This window comes from Nicotiana tomentosiformis, chromosome 10 (genome assembly GCF_000390325.3).
Source record: "Nicotiana tomentosiformis chromosome 10, ASM39032v3, whole genome shotgun sequence".
NCBI classification, from domain to species: domain Eukaryota; kingdom Viridiplantae; phylum Streptophyta; class Magnoliopsida; order Solanales; family Solanaceae; genus Nicotiana; species Nicotiana tomentosiformis.
In genome coordinates this window covers 48,875,764-48,892,797 of record NC_090821.1, presented here as the reverse complement: position 1 = coordinate 48,892,797, position 17,034 = coordinate 48,875,764, and the positions used below count along the sequence as shown (strand labels likewise).

Here is a 17,034-nt window from a genome sequence, read left to right as displayed (position 1 = left end):
TAGAACAAGTAAAAGCGGACAATAAATAAGGCATGGGTACATGGAAACATGTAGCAAATAGGGCAAATAACAAGTGAATGCATGTCTTTAACAAGTAACGACATGTAACAAGTAAAGACATGGAATAAATAAAGACATGATATAATTGAAGACAAACAATTAAGTAGTCCACCCCGCATGTTTGTGCTCATGACAACGCATATACACTTGTCACCTCGCATATATGTAGTCCCCAAAATATAAATCATGTAGCAAAATAGACCAATCAAGTCCTAATTCTCTCAAGTCAAGGTTAACTATGACACTTACCTCTTTTCAAAACAAAGTCAACAATCCAACATGGCTTTTCCTTTAGAACAAGACTACAAACCAATTGAATCTACTCAAATATTATTCAAACAAGTCAATACAAGCATTAGAAACTACCCCTATACGATAAAGGTTCAATCTTCAATAAAATTGAAAACGTCAACAAAAAGTCAACCCGAGCCCATATGGTCGGAATCCGAGATTAGGATCAAGTCCCGATTACTCATTCACCTCTGAGCTCGGATATGTGATTTGTTTCAAAATCTGACCTCAATTCGAGGTCTAAATCTCAATTCTAAAAAATCCCTAAATTCTAACCAAAACTCTCAATTTCTCTTTGAAATTCATAGATTTGATGATAGAATTCATGAAAAGTAATTGAAATTGATTGAAAACAAGATAAAGTTTCTTATGAATGAACATGGAAAGAAATTGCTTTTCAAAAATTGCCTCTATGGAGTTTAGGGTTCAAAAATAGTATAAAATGAGCTAAATCTCGAAATGACCAACCTTTATCTAGTTGCAGATGTCGCAGTTGCGAACTCTTGTTCGCAATTGCTACCATCTCAAAACCGAACCGTTGATTGCAATTTGATCAGTGTCCCAAATGCACAGTTGTCGCACATGCGACATTTTCTTCGCATTTTGGAAGACCCTCCAAATCACAAATGCGGACCTAGGCTTCACAAAAGAAAAGGAGCAACTAGCATTCTAGTGTTGCTGAAACTCACCCCGAGCCTCTCGGACTCCAATCCAAATATTTGCACAAGTGTAATAACATCATACAAACTCGCTCTCTATCTCAAATCATTAAAATAACATCAAATATTAAGAATGGATCATCAAAACTCAAGATTTTTAACTTTAAAACTCATTTTTTCAACTTTTTACATAATGCACCGAAACGGCCTCGGGTCACCCGAGACCCAACCAATCATGCATACAAGTCTAAAATTATCATATGAACCTACCGAAATCTTTAAAATACCGATCCGAGATCGTCTACCAAAACGTTGACCATAGTCAACTCTAGCCACATTTAAGGTCAAAAATCACATTTTCTTTAAAATTTCTCATATAATCTTTACGAGGAACGACATGGACTACGCGTGAAAGTCATAAATCATTAAATAAAGCTATGAGAGGTCTCAAAACACATAAAAGAGAGCTAGTACTCAAAACGACCTATCGGGCATTACAATATAGGCTTGAGAAACATATTGTTCTAATAAGTATGGGAAAGGAAGCACTGAGAAAACCTTTTTCTTATAGGTTTAGGATTACTTGAGATTTATATATAGGTGTTGTTGGTTGGATTCTTTGGACAATATTATTATTATTCTCATTCATAGTAAAATACTCTCTTTGTTTTTGCCCCGAGGATTAGACTTAGTTGAACCTCATCAAATCATTGTATTTTTTCCTACTCTATTTGCTTTTTGTCGTGTGATTGTGTGCTCATTAACACATTATCTTCTATAATAATATATATCAGATCAAGGCTCGAGTTTTTATACATGATCTAGAGTTAAGATATCTTCTATCATTTTTAACAAAGTACGCATTAGAGAAATTCGATTAAGGGATCTACTTTCAGTCTATGGAAGATTAAAATGAAATCGTCTCTAGTGTTACAAGAGTTTCTCTTAAGAGAATGAAAGAGTTGGAGAAGCAAATCTGAAGGAGATGGCTTTTAGTGTGATCTTCATGAGTGTTACTGATAGCATTCTTTGAAAATTTGCTGAAGAAATTAAACTTCTGCAATAACAACGTGGAAGAAGCTAAAAGATTTATATTCTAATAAATCACTGACAAACTGCCTCTACTTGAAAAGAAAATTATACAATCTCCATATGAACGAAGGTACACCTATTAAAATTCCATTTGATGATGTAAGGTAATGCATTAAAATCAAATAAATTAAAAAATAGCTTTCCACAAAGCAAAACTGATGGCAAAAATCTTATGAGTAAAGGAATAACACAACAGAAAAGCTTTAATAGTAAAATATCTAACCCCAAATTAAAGTCTAGAATAAAAATGCATAACAACTATGAGTGTAGAGAGCAAGGTCAGTAGAACAAAGATTTTCCTAAACTGAAAGAGAAACGGGAAAAGCAAAAAAGTAAATAATTCTACAAATATTGTTAGCAACAATTCTGATGATAATGACTATGTCTATGTTTTGCGTTTCAGTCATGGTTCGCATTCCTGGATTCTTAATTCTGGTGTAACGTTTCACATGTATCCACACAAGAATTAGTTTACAACTTAAAAGAATATGAGTAATAATGTCTACCTAAGAGATGATAATACATTACTGATAGAGAGAGTTGGTAAAATCTCATTGACAATGTTGGACGGAATAATTAGAAATATTGAGTGTTAGCATGTTCCTTGGATAAAGAGGAATTTGAATTCTATTTTTAACTTTAGATGATCAAGAGTTTAAGTTTCACTCCTAGAATAAACTACTTAAAATATATAAAGGCTCCATGGTACTCATAAAGGGTAAGTTGCATTCTAGATTGCATTATCTTCATGACAGTGTAGTTAAAGGGGAGACTGTTATAGCTTCCAGAAAGAGTAATTTGAATTAGTCTCAGTTGTAGAACTTGCGACTCGGTCATATGAGTGACAAAGAATAATCTTTGTTGAGCAAGCAGAATTTATTGAATGGGTAAATATGAGTCTTTGGTAAATAAACAAGGGTGAAATTCAGCAAGAAGGTAGAGCACAAGATCGGAGACAAGTTGGATTATATACATTAAGACTTGTGGTGTCCAAATAGAGATCTCTCCGAGAGTAATACCAGATATTTCATGACTTTGATGATTATTACTCAAGAATGATTTAGGTGTATTTTATAAAATAAAAGATGAGGCATATTTGTTAAATAGAAGACTATGGTTGAGAGGCAGGCAGAAAGAAAAGTTAAATGTATCGGACTGACAATGAATTAAAATTTTACACTTTAGAATTTAATAATTTCTGTAGTAGAGAGGGCATAGTGAGACATCGCACTTATATGATAACACCACAATAGAATGGTATTGCAGAATGCATTAATAGAATGGTTTGTGATAGGACACGAAGCATGCTTTCACGATCATGTATTAGCAAGAATATTTGGGCTGAAGCAACCAATATAGCTTATTATTTGGTCAACTGATCTCCATCCACAACTATTGAGTTCAAAACTTCTTTTGAAGTATTGGTCCGGTTCACCTGCTGATTATTTAAATTTGAGGATATTAGGTTGCCTTACTTATGCTCAATAAGGGATGGCAAACTTGAGTCGAGGGTAAAGAAGTGCATATTTCTAGGGTATGCAACTGGAGTAAAAGGTTACAAATTGTGGTGCACCGATCTAAAGACTCCATGATTAATTATCAGTAGGGATGTGGCATTCAATGAATCTACCTCACTGTTAGAGGGAGAACAAAATAACAGAAACAGTGTATGGTGTTAGTGTCTGCATAAAGCTAAAATTGAATCTCCACTAGCTCTGCCCAGTAGTTCAGAAGTAGAAGACATGGAAGAGGTACAAAAAGTTAATCATGATGATAATATTGATGCACATGTGCAATATCAATCGTATAGCATTACACCATGCAGAGTGAAGAGAGTGATCAAGCGAACACAAAGGTTTGCAAATGTAATTGATGCGAATTTTCTTGAATATACAAATCCCGTGGGATATTTTTTGTCGGTTACATAGGTTGTTGATGTGCCTGAGTGTAATAACTATCCAAAAGTGATTTTGAGTGGAGAAGCAATCGACGGATTTGTGATATGGCTAAAGAGATTAAGTCTCTTAACAAGTTTAGATATTTCCTAGACTTGGTTCAAGGGTGTGTAATGGGCAGAGCCCTTACGAGAGCTGAGATAAGACAAAGACATGTTGTTCCTGTTGATGGAGAGAATTCAAGCCAGCGGAAAGATTTCTTAATTGCATCTTGAATTTATTTCCTTGTATTTTTAGGAAACCCTTAATCCCTATAGGTTTGGAAAACTTATTTGTCTAATAGTTTTGGCAAACAAAAGCATATTATCCGTGTAGGATTGAGAAAATCTTCTCTTATAGATTTAAGACTACTTGGGATATATATATATATATATATATATATATATATATATATATATATATAGGAGTTTTAGATAGGGACTCTTTATATATACAATGTATTCTTCTCATTCATAGTGGAACTTCTGCCTCGAGTAAATCCTTGTGTTATTTTTCCTTTTCTATTTTCTTTGTGCGTGATTGTATGCTAGTTAAACCACCATCTACCGCAACAAACAATTTCAAATAAAAAAAATGAAAATCAATGTCAAAGAGAAAGATAATTTCACTACCAATTAGTAATCAGGTACAAGATAGTATTTTAAAATATGAACACTACACGCACAAGAAAAATGTAATGTAGTTTCTTTTCCAAATATTAAAAACTTGTTCGAGAAAATTGCTATCTAAGTTTAATAGAACTTCCTCTTGAAAATAGTGGGGAAAAAATTAGAACACAAGGAATACTATTTAAAACGCCCTAAAGATACTAATATGTAAAATATTTCAGGCATGTGGATTGTGGACAGTGGACATACCCTTCAATCTGGGTTACTATAACTTAATCTTCAGCGTAATTAAACATAATTAAACACTTGCCTGCAATTAAATTTTAAGTGATCTTATTATTTACTCCCTCGGTTTTAATTTATGTGAATATATTTTCTTTTTAGTCCGTGTTAGAAAGAATGATCAATTTCCTTATTTGGAAACAATTTACCTTTATACAATGATTTACAGCCACACAAAATATATATGCCTCATTTTACACCACAAATTCAAAAGTCTGTATATATTAATACCGTACGAGATAAAATATAAATTATCACTAATTAATATAATGCAATATGTGGAGTCGCAAAGACTAGCTAGAAGGAAAGGAGTAAACAACGGCCCTTGAGCTAATTTGAGACCTCTAGTTTATGTTTGTTGCATGCAAAATATTGCCCATCTCAAATTCCAAACGTCATTGTACACAATACTAAAAGCCTTCTTTCATTTCTATCTTCTTTCACCACCATTTTTTATCAATTCAGAAGTCATGGCATTACCACTTCTTTCAATTTTCGTCTTCTCATCTCTAGCCTTATTTTCTCTAACAGAATCCAAGCTCAATGTCGACTACTACAATAAATCATGTCCTCAATTTGAAAAAATCATCCAGCAAATCGTCGTCGACAAGCAACTTGCGGCGCCGACGACCGCGGCTGGCGCCCTCCGCCTCTTCTTCCATGATTGCATGGTGGGAGGATGTGACGCCTCGTTACTTATTTCCTCAAACTCCTTTGCCACGGCTGAGCGCGACACGGATATAAACCTCTCTCTCCCCGGGGACGCCTTTGACCTTATTGCACGTGCAAAGACCGCCCTAGAACTCCAATGCCCCGGTGTTGTTTCTTGTGCAGATATTTTAGCCGTTGCAACTCGAGACTTAATCACCATGGTTGGAGGTCCATTTTACAATATTCGTCTCGGCCGAAAAGATAGCTTTGAATCATATGCAAAAGATGTTGAAGGCCATATTGCTAGGCCTAACATGACCATGGATACAATAATCAACATGTTCGCATCGAAAAATCTAAATGTACAAGAAATGGTGGCTTTAGTGGGTGCACATACCATTGGTTTCTCACATTGTTCAGAGTTTAGAAAGAGAATCTTCAATTTCAGCAACACTTCTGAAATTGATCCTTCTATGAATCCAACATTTGGACAAGCGTTACGAAAGCTATGTGGGAATAACTCGAAAGATATGGCGGCCTTCAACGACGTGATGACACCTGGCAAGTTCGATAACATGTACTACATAAACTTGCAAAAGGGTCTAGGGTTATTGGCTTCAGATCAAGCTATGCTTTCAGATCCTAGGACTATGCCTTTTGTGGAGCTTTATGCAAAGGATCAAGATGCATTTTTTAAAGCATTTGCTCATGCAATTGAGAAAGTAAGCGTTTATCACGTTAAAACTGGGAAAAAGGGAGAGGTGAGACGCAGGTGTGATGTTGTCAATCATTTACAAGTGAATTCCAACAAGAAAATTGCTAGTTAGGATCCGATGGCATGTTTTAGTGTGAAGGTGCTTTTGGATTATAGTTTTCCATTGAACATGATATGTTGGGTGAAGATGTTAGGTGAGGTCTTGATAGGATAAGATTTATGTGTTTGTATTAGAATACATGTCCAAATGTGAACAGTTTTGACCTCATGACAATTCAACATTTTTTGTCTATCAAGACCCCATATGATAATTAAATTATTTGCTTCTTGAAGTTTTTTGTATTTACTCTTCTCTATCATTTTGCTTTGATGGTATTACTGCTTGTTGTTCCCTACCGTTTATTTTTCCTGAGCCTTTTTTATCCTCTTTACTTTTGTATTTTTTTTGAGCCGAGTGTCTACTGGAAACAATATTTCTACTTTCTCAAGATAGGAGTAAGTATTGAATACACATTACCCTTCTCAAACCTCACATATGAGATTTCACTTGATTTGTTGTTGTTGTTGCCGTCTCTAGCATTAAGCAACAAGAGTCTTAGTGGGGGGAAAGGGGACTATAGATTCGACACATAACGCCCTTTTTCATCTGATGTCCGCATTGTTCAACAAATCCGTCTTCAATACCAGTAATGAAACCCTAGAGTCCCTTGAGATATTTTTCATTTATATAAATTATTAATCTCATGTCTATAAAGATGATTGTATGAATCTCACAAGTTAAACATCAGCTCAAGAAAACCATATGCAAATAGAAATAGACAAAAACAACTACTACCACCACTAGCCTCGCATAAGCAACAACTAACTGAAAAGGGTGAAACGAGTGCACCACTATTTCTAATAATATGAACCTGGTCAATTTATAGACACACAGCCAAGGAAATTCAGTGGAATATATGGGATCACTCCACATTTATCAGATCTCAAGTTCAAACCCTGAGATGGAAAAATTCCTAGTAAGGAATGCTTTCCCGTTACATGAACCCTACACGGCATCAATCTAGACTTAATCGGGCCAGTGAATTTTACAACGCTTTTTTCATTTTTAGTCCGCGCCAGAAGTTATTTATATTCCGTAACCGAAAAAGTATGTATATATATTTTTCGACTATTATTTTGAGAGAGTATCATTTTCCTAATTTTTTAAAATAGTAGATTGTTAAACCAAAAAACAAAGGGGTGGCAAACTAATGAGTTGGGTCGGATATGGACGTCCTTAATATCCTGAAGCTGGACGTATTTTCTGATTGTAAAGAGTGCTAGTGTTCTAGATCTTCGAAAAAATACTTTATTTATTTTCTTTTTGGGGGTCTGTGTTAGGATCGGGAACCCGGGTAGTGCAAAATATAGCCAAACAACGGTTTAATGGCAATAACAAAGACAATGGAAGTTGATAACAACGACAATTAAAGTAGATAAAGAAGACACAAATTTAACGTGGTTCGATCAAAGTAACCTACGTCCACAAGCGGAGAGGAGCAATTTACTATAACAATAAGAGTACAAAATTAGAGTAAATACTCTAATTAATCCCAAATACCCTAAGGGAATAACCTCACAAGATCAGTCCAAAGAAAGGGTTTACACAAGTGCTTCCCATCATTTAACTCTCATACCAAACACTATTAATAAAGGAAAAAACAAGAAATGAATACTCAAGTCTTGTTGGTGTGTCTAAAATGAACTAATGACCTTCCCTTTTATAGGCAAAAAAGTCTTGGCCTCTTAGGTGTAAAAGAAGAGATACAACTTGTGCAAATGATGTCCAACACACAATGCAATATTTTTGGGTCCCCAAGAATATTACCAACAAAGTCTACATTTTACAAATATACTTATGCTTATGTGAGATGGACTCCATTAGCCAAAATATTAGTCATAATTACAGTCTGGGCCTACGGTCTGGTAGTGGCGCAGACTGCTATGAGTCGATAGACTTAAATCAGCTCGTTAGATAAAATAGACACTTTAACGACTGACAAATGACCATAAATCATTTTTCCCTGACATGATTTATGGTAATTACCTCTGTTGATCATGGTAACTACCAAGCCTATGGTCCCTCTCTGACCACTTCTCACCGCGAAAACTTCTTCACATCCAACACTCCACCATAGCACCATCAATCAACCACCAAAAAGAACCGGTCATTAGAAAGGACCAACCATACAACCATCACCACCAAAAACTTCACCCGAAAACTTTTTAAAATTTTGCTACTAGGAAATTTAATGAAAACAAGTTTCACCGGTGTATCTTCTTCCACTATTTCTATTCTCTTTCTTGCTTGTCTTCTAAAATTAGGGAATAGGGATGTGGGAAAGAAATTTTCCCAAAATCTACTGTCAATCTAGCTGTGATTTCGAATATGTTGTGGTGAGGGATGTCACCGGTGGATAAAGAAGTGGTGGAGAAGGGCTGTGTTGTAGTGGGTTTTGGGTTAAAATGGATGGAAGGAGGATAACGTGAAGAAGGAAGGGGGAGAGAGAAAAATGAGGTGGAGGGTGGCGTTGGGGGAAGGTTAGAAGGGGCAGAAAGTGGAGGAGGGGAACCTTTCTTTCTATTTTAATTTAAATTTTGTATTTTTCTTTCGTCTTTTTTTCTTATTTTAATTATTTTTTTGTTTAAATACTTATAATCATGCTCCTTATATGCGTGAAATACACGTGTTTTGTCCAGTTCAACCATTAAGTTGTCATATAGACTTGGTCAATGGTTAGAGGGGTTTAAAACAGTGACTTTGAATTAATATAAGTGTCTGGATGAAATTTTATTGAGTACAGGGACCGAGATAACAAACGCGAACAAGTAGAAGTGTCTACCAAGCTATTCTGCCCTTATTTTAAGCTACACGAGAAGAGATGTAAATGCTGCCTTAATACACATTAGGCATCTCTGACAAAACATGAAGAGCAATGATCTTGTATTATTCACTTTTTTTGTATTAGCAAATATCAGACCACTATTCAGACAAAAGAACTTAGCCAATTCTACACCTAGCTATTTGCCTGAATTTAACAAAGAACGAACTATTTTCTTTATCCCAGTCCTCTCTTTTGTCACTTAAAAACTGACACAAGCATAGCACATTCAAGAAAGACTTGTGATTGAATAATGCAATTTACATGCGTGAGTGTTGGGGACGGACATCAAAAGGTAAAAGAATAAATAGGAAAGAATTTTACAATAGGATTTGTTGAGTGCTTCTCATGTCACACCCTCCGAAGATTTCCCAAGTCCTGCAACATGTTCATTGCTTGGACAAACAGTAAGTGCACCTTGGCTCCAACTGCTACCACGTTTCTCTATAAACTACAAGTAACAGAGAAAAATAAATGGGTATCGCGGAAGAAAGGAAATGACAGGAAACTAGAAAGCATTGACCTGACAGTAATTTATAAAATCCAAAAATAGAGAGAGAGATGCTCACCCTATTTTAACAAGGCTTCCTTTTATCAACCTTTAAGGGAATAGTGAACCACTTCTTCTTCTTTGTGCGGTCTCTTGAAGCCTTCTTGTCTCTTACTGGACCATCTTCACTGGCCTCCTTGGAACCACCTCTATTCTTACTTCGATTGCTACTACTACGCTTTATTGCGGGAAGAGTTGTATAGGAAGCATGAATTTCATTGCGGTTCTTAAGAAGCTCATCGATCTGTTGATAACCGAAGAGGTTAAAACAATACAATTTAACTTTGTCCTTGGAATATAAAATCACTTCAAATAGGTGACCAAATTAGAATTGCACATGAAGTTCATTGAACTTACAGCTTGCATTTCTTGTGCATATCTACTTGTCATCTCAGTAAATTGCGCTAAGACCTGCCGAAACCACAGAAAGGAATCAGTAAAATCAAATAAATATAAAGCAAGAGATTGGCGAATATTGGAAGGAGCTCAGACCTCCCTATATTCTGTTTCAAACTTAGAAAGTTCCACCCTTTTTGACAAAAGTTGAGCTTCTATTGCTCTAAGATTCTCTTTTTCCTCAGTAAAAGGTGCAGCGCAAACAGCTTCAATGGTGTAGCTCACACTTTTAAAAAAATTGTCACCTACAAATGTCAACCAGGAAACAGAAAGGAGCATTCAGTATTGAGTATTGTATCCATTGAATTAAATAGAGTTTTGAGGACGGCATGGGAAAGATACCATAAACTGCAAAGACATGAGTGCCAGTTTTTAGCTCGGTTATCTCGCATGGTTGAAATCCATCCAGTTTCTTGAAAAATGCCGAATCTGGATCCTTTGCAGCTGTTACCTATATATTAGCTCAAGCAGAAAAAGCAATGTGAACATATGATACAAACTTAAGCGAAACAACTAAAAATTGAAATTAGGCATAGATGTGAACTCACCGAGTTCTGGGTTTGATCCATGTGATAAACTGGGAATCCTAGAAAATACATGCCGGCAGATGTGACTTTCCCTGTTTTTGAACTATCTTCCTGCAAATAAGTCACAATAAATTTACAGCAATATTAATGTAGTGGAAACAGCCTCTCTGCATTCTTAAAGGTAGGGGTAAGGACTACGTACACTCTACCCTTCCCACACTCTACACTTGTGGGACTACACTTGTTGTTGTATTAATGTAGTACTACCAGGATCATAAACCAAATAAGAATCAATTTGAACAATGATTGTGATTAATCCGAGAGCAGATGGCCTAGCTTATATGAGAGGGTATGAAATAAGGATGCAGAAAAAGGGTAATATTTGAACAATGAGATCACTTAGTGTGAGGCCGCTAATCGATCTAGTTTCATATTTGAATCGCCCCACCTCTGCTATTTTGTCATTAAATAAACGGCAAAGTGCCAAATATACCCCTGTACTTTCGAAAATGGTCTAAAAATACCCCTCGTTATATTATTGGGTTATCTATACCCCTGCAGTCATACTTTGGGTTCAAATATACCCCATTTAAACGGAGGGACACGTGTCATCGTCCCGTTAGCCAATTCTAAATATCTCCTAATTAATTAAAAAGATCCATTACCCATACCCGAAAAGCAATTTTCTAAAGCAATTTTTTTTTTATAAAACTGGAAAAAATTTAAAAAAAAATTACTAAAAACTGAAAAAAATAAAATAATTTTTTTTTCCAGTTTTTACAAAAATACTGCTTTAAAAAAACTGAAAAATATTTTCTAAAACAATTTTTTTGTAAAAACTGAAAAGTAATTTTCTAAAGCAATTAAAAACTGGAAAAGACTTAAATTTTTTTACCTAAAAACTGAAAAAAAGAAAATATTTGTTTTTTCAGTTTTTACAAAAGCATTGCTTTAAAAAATTACTTTTCAGTTTTTTTTTAGTTTTTACAAAACAAATTGCTTGAGAAATTATTTTTCAGAATTTTTTAAAGCAATATTTTTCTAAAAAATGGAAAAAAATATTTTCGATTTTTTTAGTTTTTAGTAAAAAAAACATAGTTTTTTACAAAAACATTGCTTTAGAAAATTGCTTTTCAGTTTTTTTTTCCAGTTTTTACAAAAATTTTGTTTTAGAAAACATTTTTCAGTTTTTGTAAAGCAAAAAAAAATATTTTCATTTTTTTCAGTTTTTAGTAAAAAAAAATCAGTTTTTTCCAGTTTTTACAACAAAAAAAATTTCTTTAGAAAATTACTTTTCGGGTATGGGTAATGAATCTTTTTAATTAATTAGGAGATATTTAGAATTGGCCAACAGGACGATGACACGTGTCCCTCCGTTTAAATGAGGGGTATATTTGAACCCAAAGTATGACCGCAGGGGTATAGATAACCCAATAGTTTAACGAAAGGTATTCTTAGACTATTTTTGAAAGTACAAGGGTATATTTGAACCTTTGCCGTTAAATAAAATTGAAATAACATAAACTCGGCATATGTGGCTGAGAAGTGAATTCAGAAACTTTTTATTGTTGCTAAAGTAAGATAGTGCATCATTTAGGACTAGACGTTAACTTCTTGATTTGAAGATATCTATATCTATATCGGTATATTCATTTAGGACTAGACATTAACTTCTTGATTTGAAGATATCTATATCTATATATTTATAAGGAAAAAAAGAGCTCATTGTGATCTATTCAAGCCTAAAATATCAAGTAATTTGAAGTGTGATCTTCTAGATTACTTGACTGCTATACGGAGCAACCGAAAGAATGGATAGAGAATGGAACCTGTAATGCAAGGCTCAGTCCGCCATTTTCTTCTTGGTCAAAGTACAATAGCTGCACACAAACAATTCAAATGACCAAAATGTGACAAACTCAAAACAGATCAACACAAAGAAAAAGATTGAGTTGATTGAATTAAAAAACAACAACTAAGCCTCAACCCCAAACAAGTTTGGGTCAGCTATAAGAATCCTCAATTCTCTATTTAAGCTCAACTCATGTTATCATCATACAAATAAAATAAAAGTGAAAAGTAAGTTATATATATACAAATAATAGTAATAATAATAATATTAGAAGTACTCTAACAAGACTAAAACATATTCCCAACTAGTATTGTGTCATGTCTTTAACGAAGTCTGCATTGATTCCAAGAATTTGTTGGTGGGTTGATGGAATTAAACCAAAGCAAATTATAGTGTTAAATCTATGACGGAAATCATAGTATGATACTCCGGAATGAGGAACACAGGTCTGCTGATGCTGGGTTATCCTAAAGTAAAGTAGTCCAAGAAATCAGTGTCTATTTCGGTCCAAGAAAGAATTATCCAATTTGCACAATTCAACTAGCAAGCACTTTCTATGACAAGTAAAATTTCCTGGGATCAACTTCCCGACAGGGCAGAAATCGGAAATGGTGACACAATTTTACCATTTTTTTAAACATCATGAAGAATTATATTAGACTTTTCCTCTTTCCCTGCCCCTATTTACAACTTGAAGAGTAGTTTAGTGGAACCTCATAGATGAGGTATCTATCTACTGCTGATGTCTGATAATACATTTCTACAAGGTCCTAAAATTTTAACAAGGGGCCTGTCACCATTTAGCATTTCTAGGATTTCTTAAGATCAACCAATCACAGACATAAATGTACCGATCACCAAGATCTACAGCATTGTCAAGACAGAAACCTTAAGACAATAGAATAATACAGACAGCAACGGAGATGAGTATATCAAACCTAAGTGAGAAAGAGATATGAGAAAAAGCTTCCAAGAGGTTATGTCTATCGAATGATTTATTACAAAAACAAAAGAGAGTATCTAATGATGGAAATATTTGAATATATTCTAGAGACACATTATTAAGTCTCTAACTCAGCTAAGCATCGCTAGGTAATAATATTTGTCAATTAAAAGTTTGTCAAAGCAACAGCAAATGTAGCAGTCCTCTATTACAAATTTAGTGAACTTCTAGTAGCAAGAAAATCTTAAAATTTAGTTTCCTAGAGATCTGGTTCCAAGTAGCAAGCATTCAGTTGACCAAATATATACAATAAAGTAATCCTACACATATTTGGCTTTAGATTGGACAAACCTTGAATTTGCTTTTTTCTCGTGAATAAACTCGGCAGACAAGGCCCCCCATCGCTTCCTTTTCTGTTATGTTAACAGAGTAGAAGTGAGCAGATTGTTTTTCTACCTGTTAAGAAGAAGATAAGAACTTCTGCAGTAACAATTTTTAACAAGTGTGAATAACATAGGATTTATAGATTGATACCTTCCTACACAAAGGTTGCCCAAGTGGAAGTGGTTGTATAGGTACTGAATCATTTAAGGCTTCCTCAAGAACAGTTGCAGAGACTGTGGTTTTTATTGGCACACCAAGTTTACTGCACATAATGCAAATAAGTAAAAATTTATCATCATGCAGCATAAATGTTACAAGCAGAAGTCTGAATTCAATGAAAAGAAACATAAAACAATACATGCAACACGGACTGACCTAAAAAGTGCAGCAAACATAGTGTTTACAGTTCCCAAACTTGAAAGATCAAGCTCCAATTCTTGGCTTTCTGACTCAACAGCCTGTTTAAATAATACTTATATTAGGTAGAGCATCAACATTTTTCATTTCTCTAAGAGGAATGCACAAGTGGAAGTCTACACATAATTCTTAATCTATTAAAGATAGCGATCTAGGATAAAGAGCGCCACAACATTCTAACAGAAAATAAATTATCAACCAGAAGGCATCATATGCTTAGGAAAAGAATAACTAAATTAACTTCTCGCCAAGGTATGGAGATCGAGAATCAAGGTAGAAGGCTAGTAGATAGTCGAGAGTATTAGTGTTAGCCTTGTATTCCATTATTGTCAGATTTCTATTATTACTTGCTGTTTTTTTCCGCTTGTTTTCCTACTATCTTGTTGTTGTTGTTAATGCTTGGTGCTACTGCCTTTCTTTCGTCTCTCTTGAGCCGAGGGTCTATCGGAAACAACCTCTTCTACCTTCAAGGTAGGGGTAAAGTCTGCGTACACACTACCCTCCCCATACCCCACTTGTGAGATTACACAGGGTTTGTTATTGTTGTTGTTGTTGTTGTTGTTGTTGCTGCCCTACATATTACAGTGAGGGAAAAACAAACCTCAAAACCAGCTGAGTCATATTGACGCCTTTTATCTGGATCAGATAAAATGTTATATGAAAAGGTGACCTCTTTGAACATGTCCGCTGCTTTAGGATCATTTGCATTCTTGTCAGGATGATACCTGCATTTTGAAAAAAGCAGCAGCAGAAACAACATAATTACCATCAGACGAGGGATAATATTTGCATCTTGATACACCAAAGGACTGAAACTCACAAGCAATGATATAGCCAAATTCTACAAATACAAAATAGCTGGAAACTTTCTCAGATTACTAAACTGCTTGAATACGACTTTCTCATTGGAGCAATACTTTTAAAATTGGTTGCTAATGATTTTAAAAATCATTCCTGTTTGATAATTTCCACAGACATCAGAAACAACTATGTAATTGTTGCCCTACAAATTGTTAATGAGCTTTGGTATATCAAACTCAATGCAAACTTTCCAAAACTACCATAGACTGAAGAATATTGAGAATTGAGAAAGATAAGACTGAAAAAAGAGCAAAATAAAGAAGACAAGAAGTTATGGATTCTAATTTCCTTCCTATAATTTAAATATAGAACTTATTCTCAAGTATAACTGAAAAGATAACGTGTTCAATCTAAAAGATTAAACTCTTCCAGAATCCTGCTCAAACTACCACTACTCCATTACTTATCTCAAAACAGAAAAACCCAATCCTTTGACAGTTATTCTTCCTCTTAAAATTTAACAAATTAAGAATATTGAGGTAAAGATCTTTATTTCTCCCAATTTCGTTAATTCACTGGACTACTGGATGCAGACCTAAAACTCAGGAAAATATTTCCCACTAAAATCCCATAAGAAGTTGAACTTTTCAACTGGAAGAAAGAAAATGCACAAGGGAGAAAAAGATAATAAAGGTAAAAGCTCTGATCTGATAACAATAACACACTTTATAGGAAGCAATCTAGCACCCACTTATTCAAATTTTTCCTTCTTTTCTTCTAGAAAAAAAATCCTCAGAAACAACAGAGCTTCAATGTTTATGCGTTTTAATAATTATTGCTAACATTTCTATAAAACTAAGGGGAGCATTGGCGTAACTGGTAAAGTTGCTGCCGTGAAAACAGCCTACAATAGACCCTTGTGATCCGGCCCTTTTCCGTACCCGGACATAGCGGGAGCTTAGTGCACCGGGCTTTCCTTTTCTATATAACTAAGCCTACTGAACTACCATTCTCAAGCTAAGTAATTTTCATTATCACACTGGTAATAACAGTACTACCCATCACAAAATTCAAAATCTTTCACCCCAAAATAGAAAAGACAAAAATTAAATTTCTGATAAAACCCAATTTGGGTTTTCAATAAAACAGCTCTACAATGCCAAAACCAAAAGAAATGCACTGAAAACAAAGAAAGAAAACATAAAAAGGTCAAAACTTTAAATTCAAAATCAACAAGAATTAAAAAGGGGTCAAAGATTAAACATACTTCAAAGCTAATTTCCTGTAAGCACTTTTAATTTCTTGATCTGTAGAATTCCTTGAGACACCTAATACCTCATAAGGGTCCCTCCTTAGTGTCTTTTCTGCTTCACTCTTCTCTGATTTTGACTTATGCCCCGGCATTTTTCCTCCCTAGCACTTCAAATATCACGACTTTTTTTTTTTTTTGCAATTTTCAAGGAAACACTAATGTTATTTCATAAAGATCGAAATTTTGACCTTAGAAAATGTAAATTCTATCATACCCACATCAAATTTTCCAAGAAAAAATTTTCTGGGAAAATCTTGGGGGTATTTTCGAAACCCTAAAAATGGAAACCCTGAGGTTCCAAGCTGGAAGAGTTGTGAAGGAGAGAAGACTTTTGTTTTTTTAGAGAGATAAAAGTTTCAAATTTTTCAAATTTTTTGTATTGATTTCCGCTATTATACGCTGCGTGTATATTGCGCCACTGTAGAGAAAAATGATAAAAATGTCTTATATTTTTGGGGTAGGTATAATATAGTCCATTAAATATATTTTTGAACAGCATTGGTACTTAAGTTTGGTCTTCGTTAAATATTTTAACAAACTATGATTATTAATCTTAAGAAAAAATGTAAAATAAATGATTTAATAGAAACTTACATTTGGAGGTGCAGTTTGTGTTAT

General features: G+C 34.4%; 2 protein-coding genes across 2 annotated transcripts; one reads left to right on the top strand and one right to left on the bottom strand.

Annotated features, from left to right (window-relative positions):
* Positions 1-5,161: 5,161 nt before the first annotated feature.
* LOC104117883 (peroxidase 6-like) lies at positions 5,162-6,645 on the top strand. The gene has a single exon (XM_009629012.4). It carries the CDS (start codon positions 5,310-5,312, stop codon positions 6,423-6,425), a length of 1,116 nt encoding a protein of 371 aa, XP_009627307.1. The 5' UTR covers positions 5,162-5,309; the 3' UTR covers positions 6,426-6,645.
* Positions 6,646-9,457: 2,812 nt separating this feature from the next.
* On the bottom strand, positions 9,458-16,782 carry LOC104117884 (chaperone protein dnaJ 16). The gene is made up of 12 exons (XM_009629014.4): positions 16,372-16,782; positions 14,905-15,028; positions 14,262-14,344; positions 14,037-14,148; positions 13,854-13,958; positions 12,537-12,587; positions 10,729-10,818; positions 10,523-10,631; positions 10,277-10,425; positions 10,142-10,195; positions 9,804-10,028; positions 9,458-9,685 (listed from the first exon to the last, which is right to left on the bottom strand). The coding sequence occupies exons 1-11, from the start codon at positions 16,506-16,508 to the stop codon at positions 9,810-9,812; spliced, it is 1,233 nt and encodes a 410-aa protein (XP_009627309.1). The 5' UTR covers positions 16,509-16,782; the 3' UTR covers positions 9,458-9,685; positions 9,804-9,809.
* Positions 16,783-17,034: the final 252 nt, after the last annotated feature.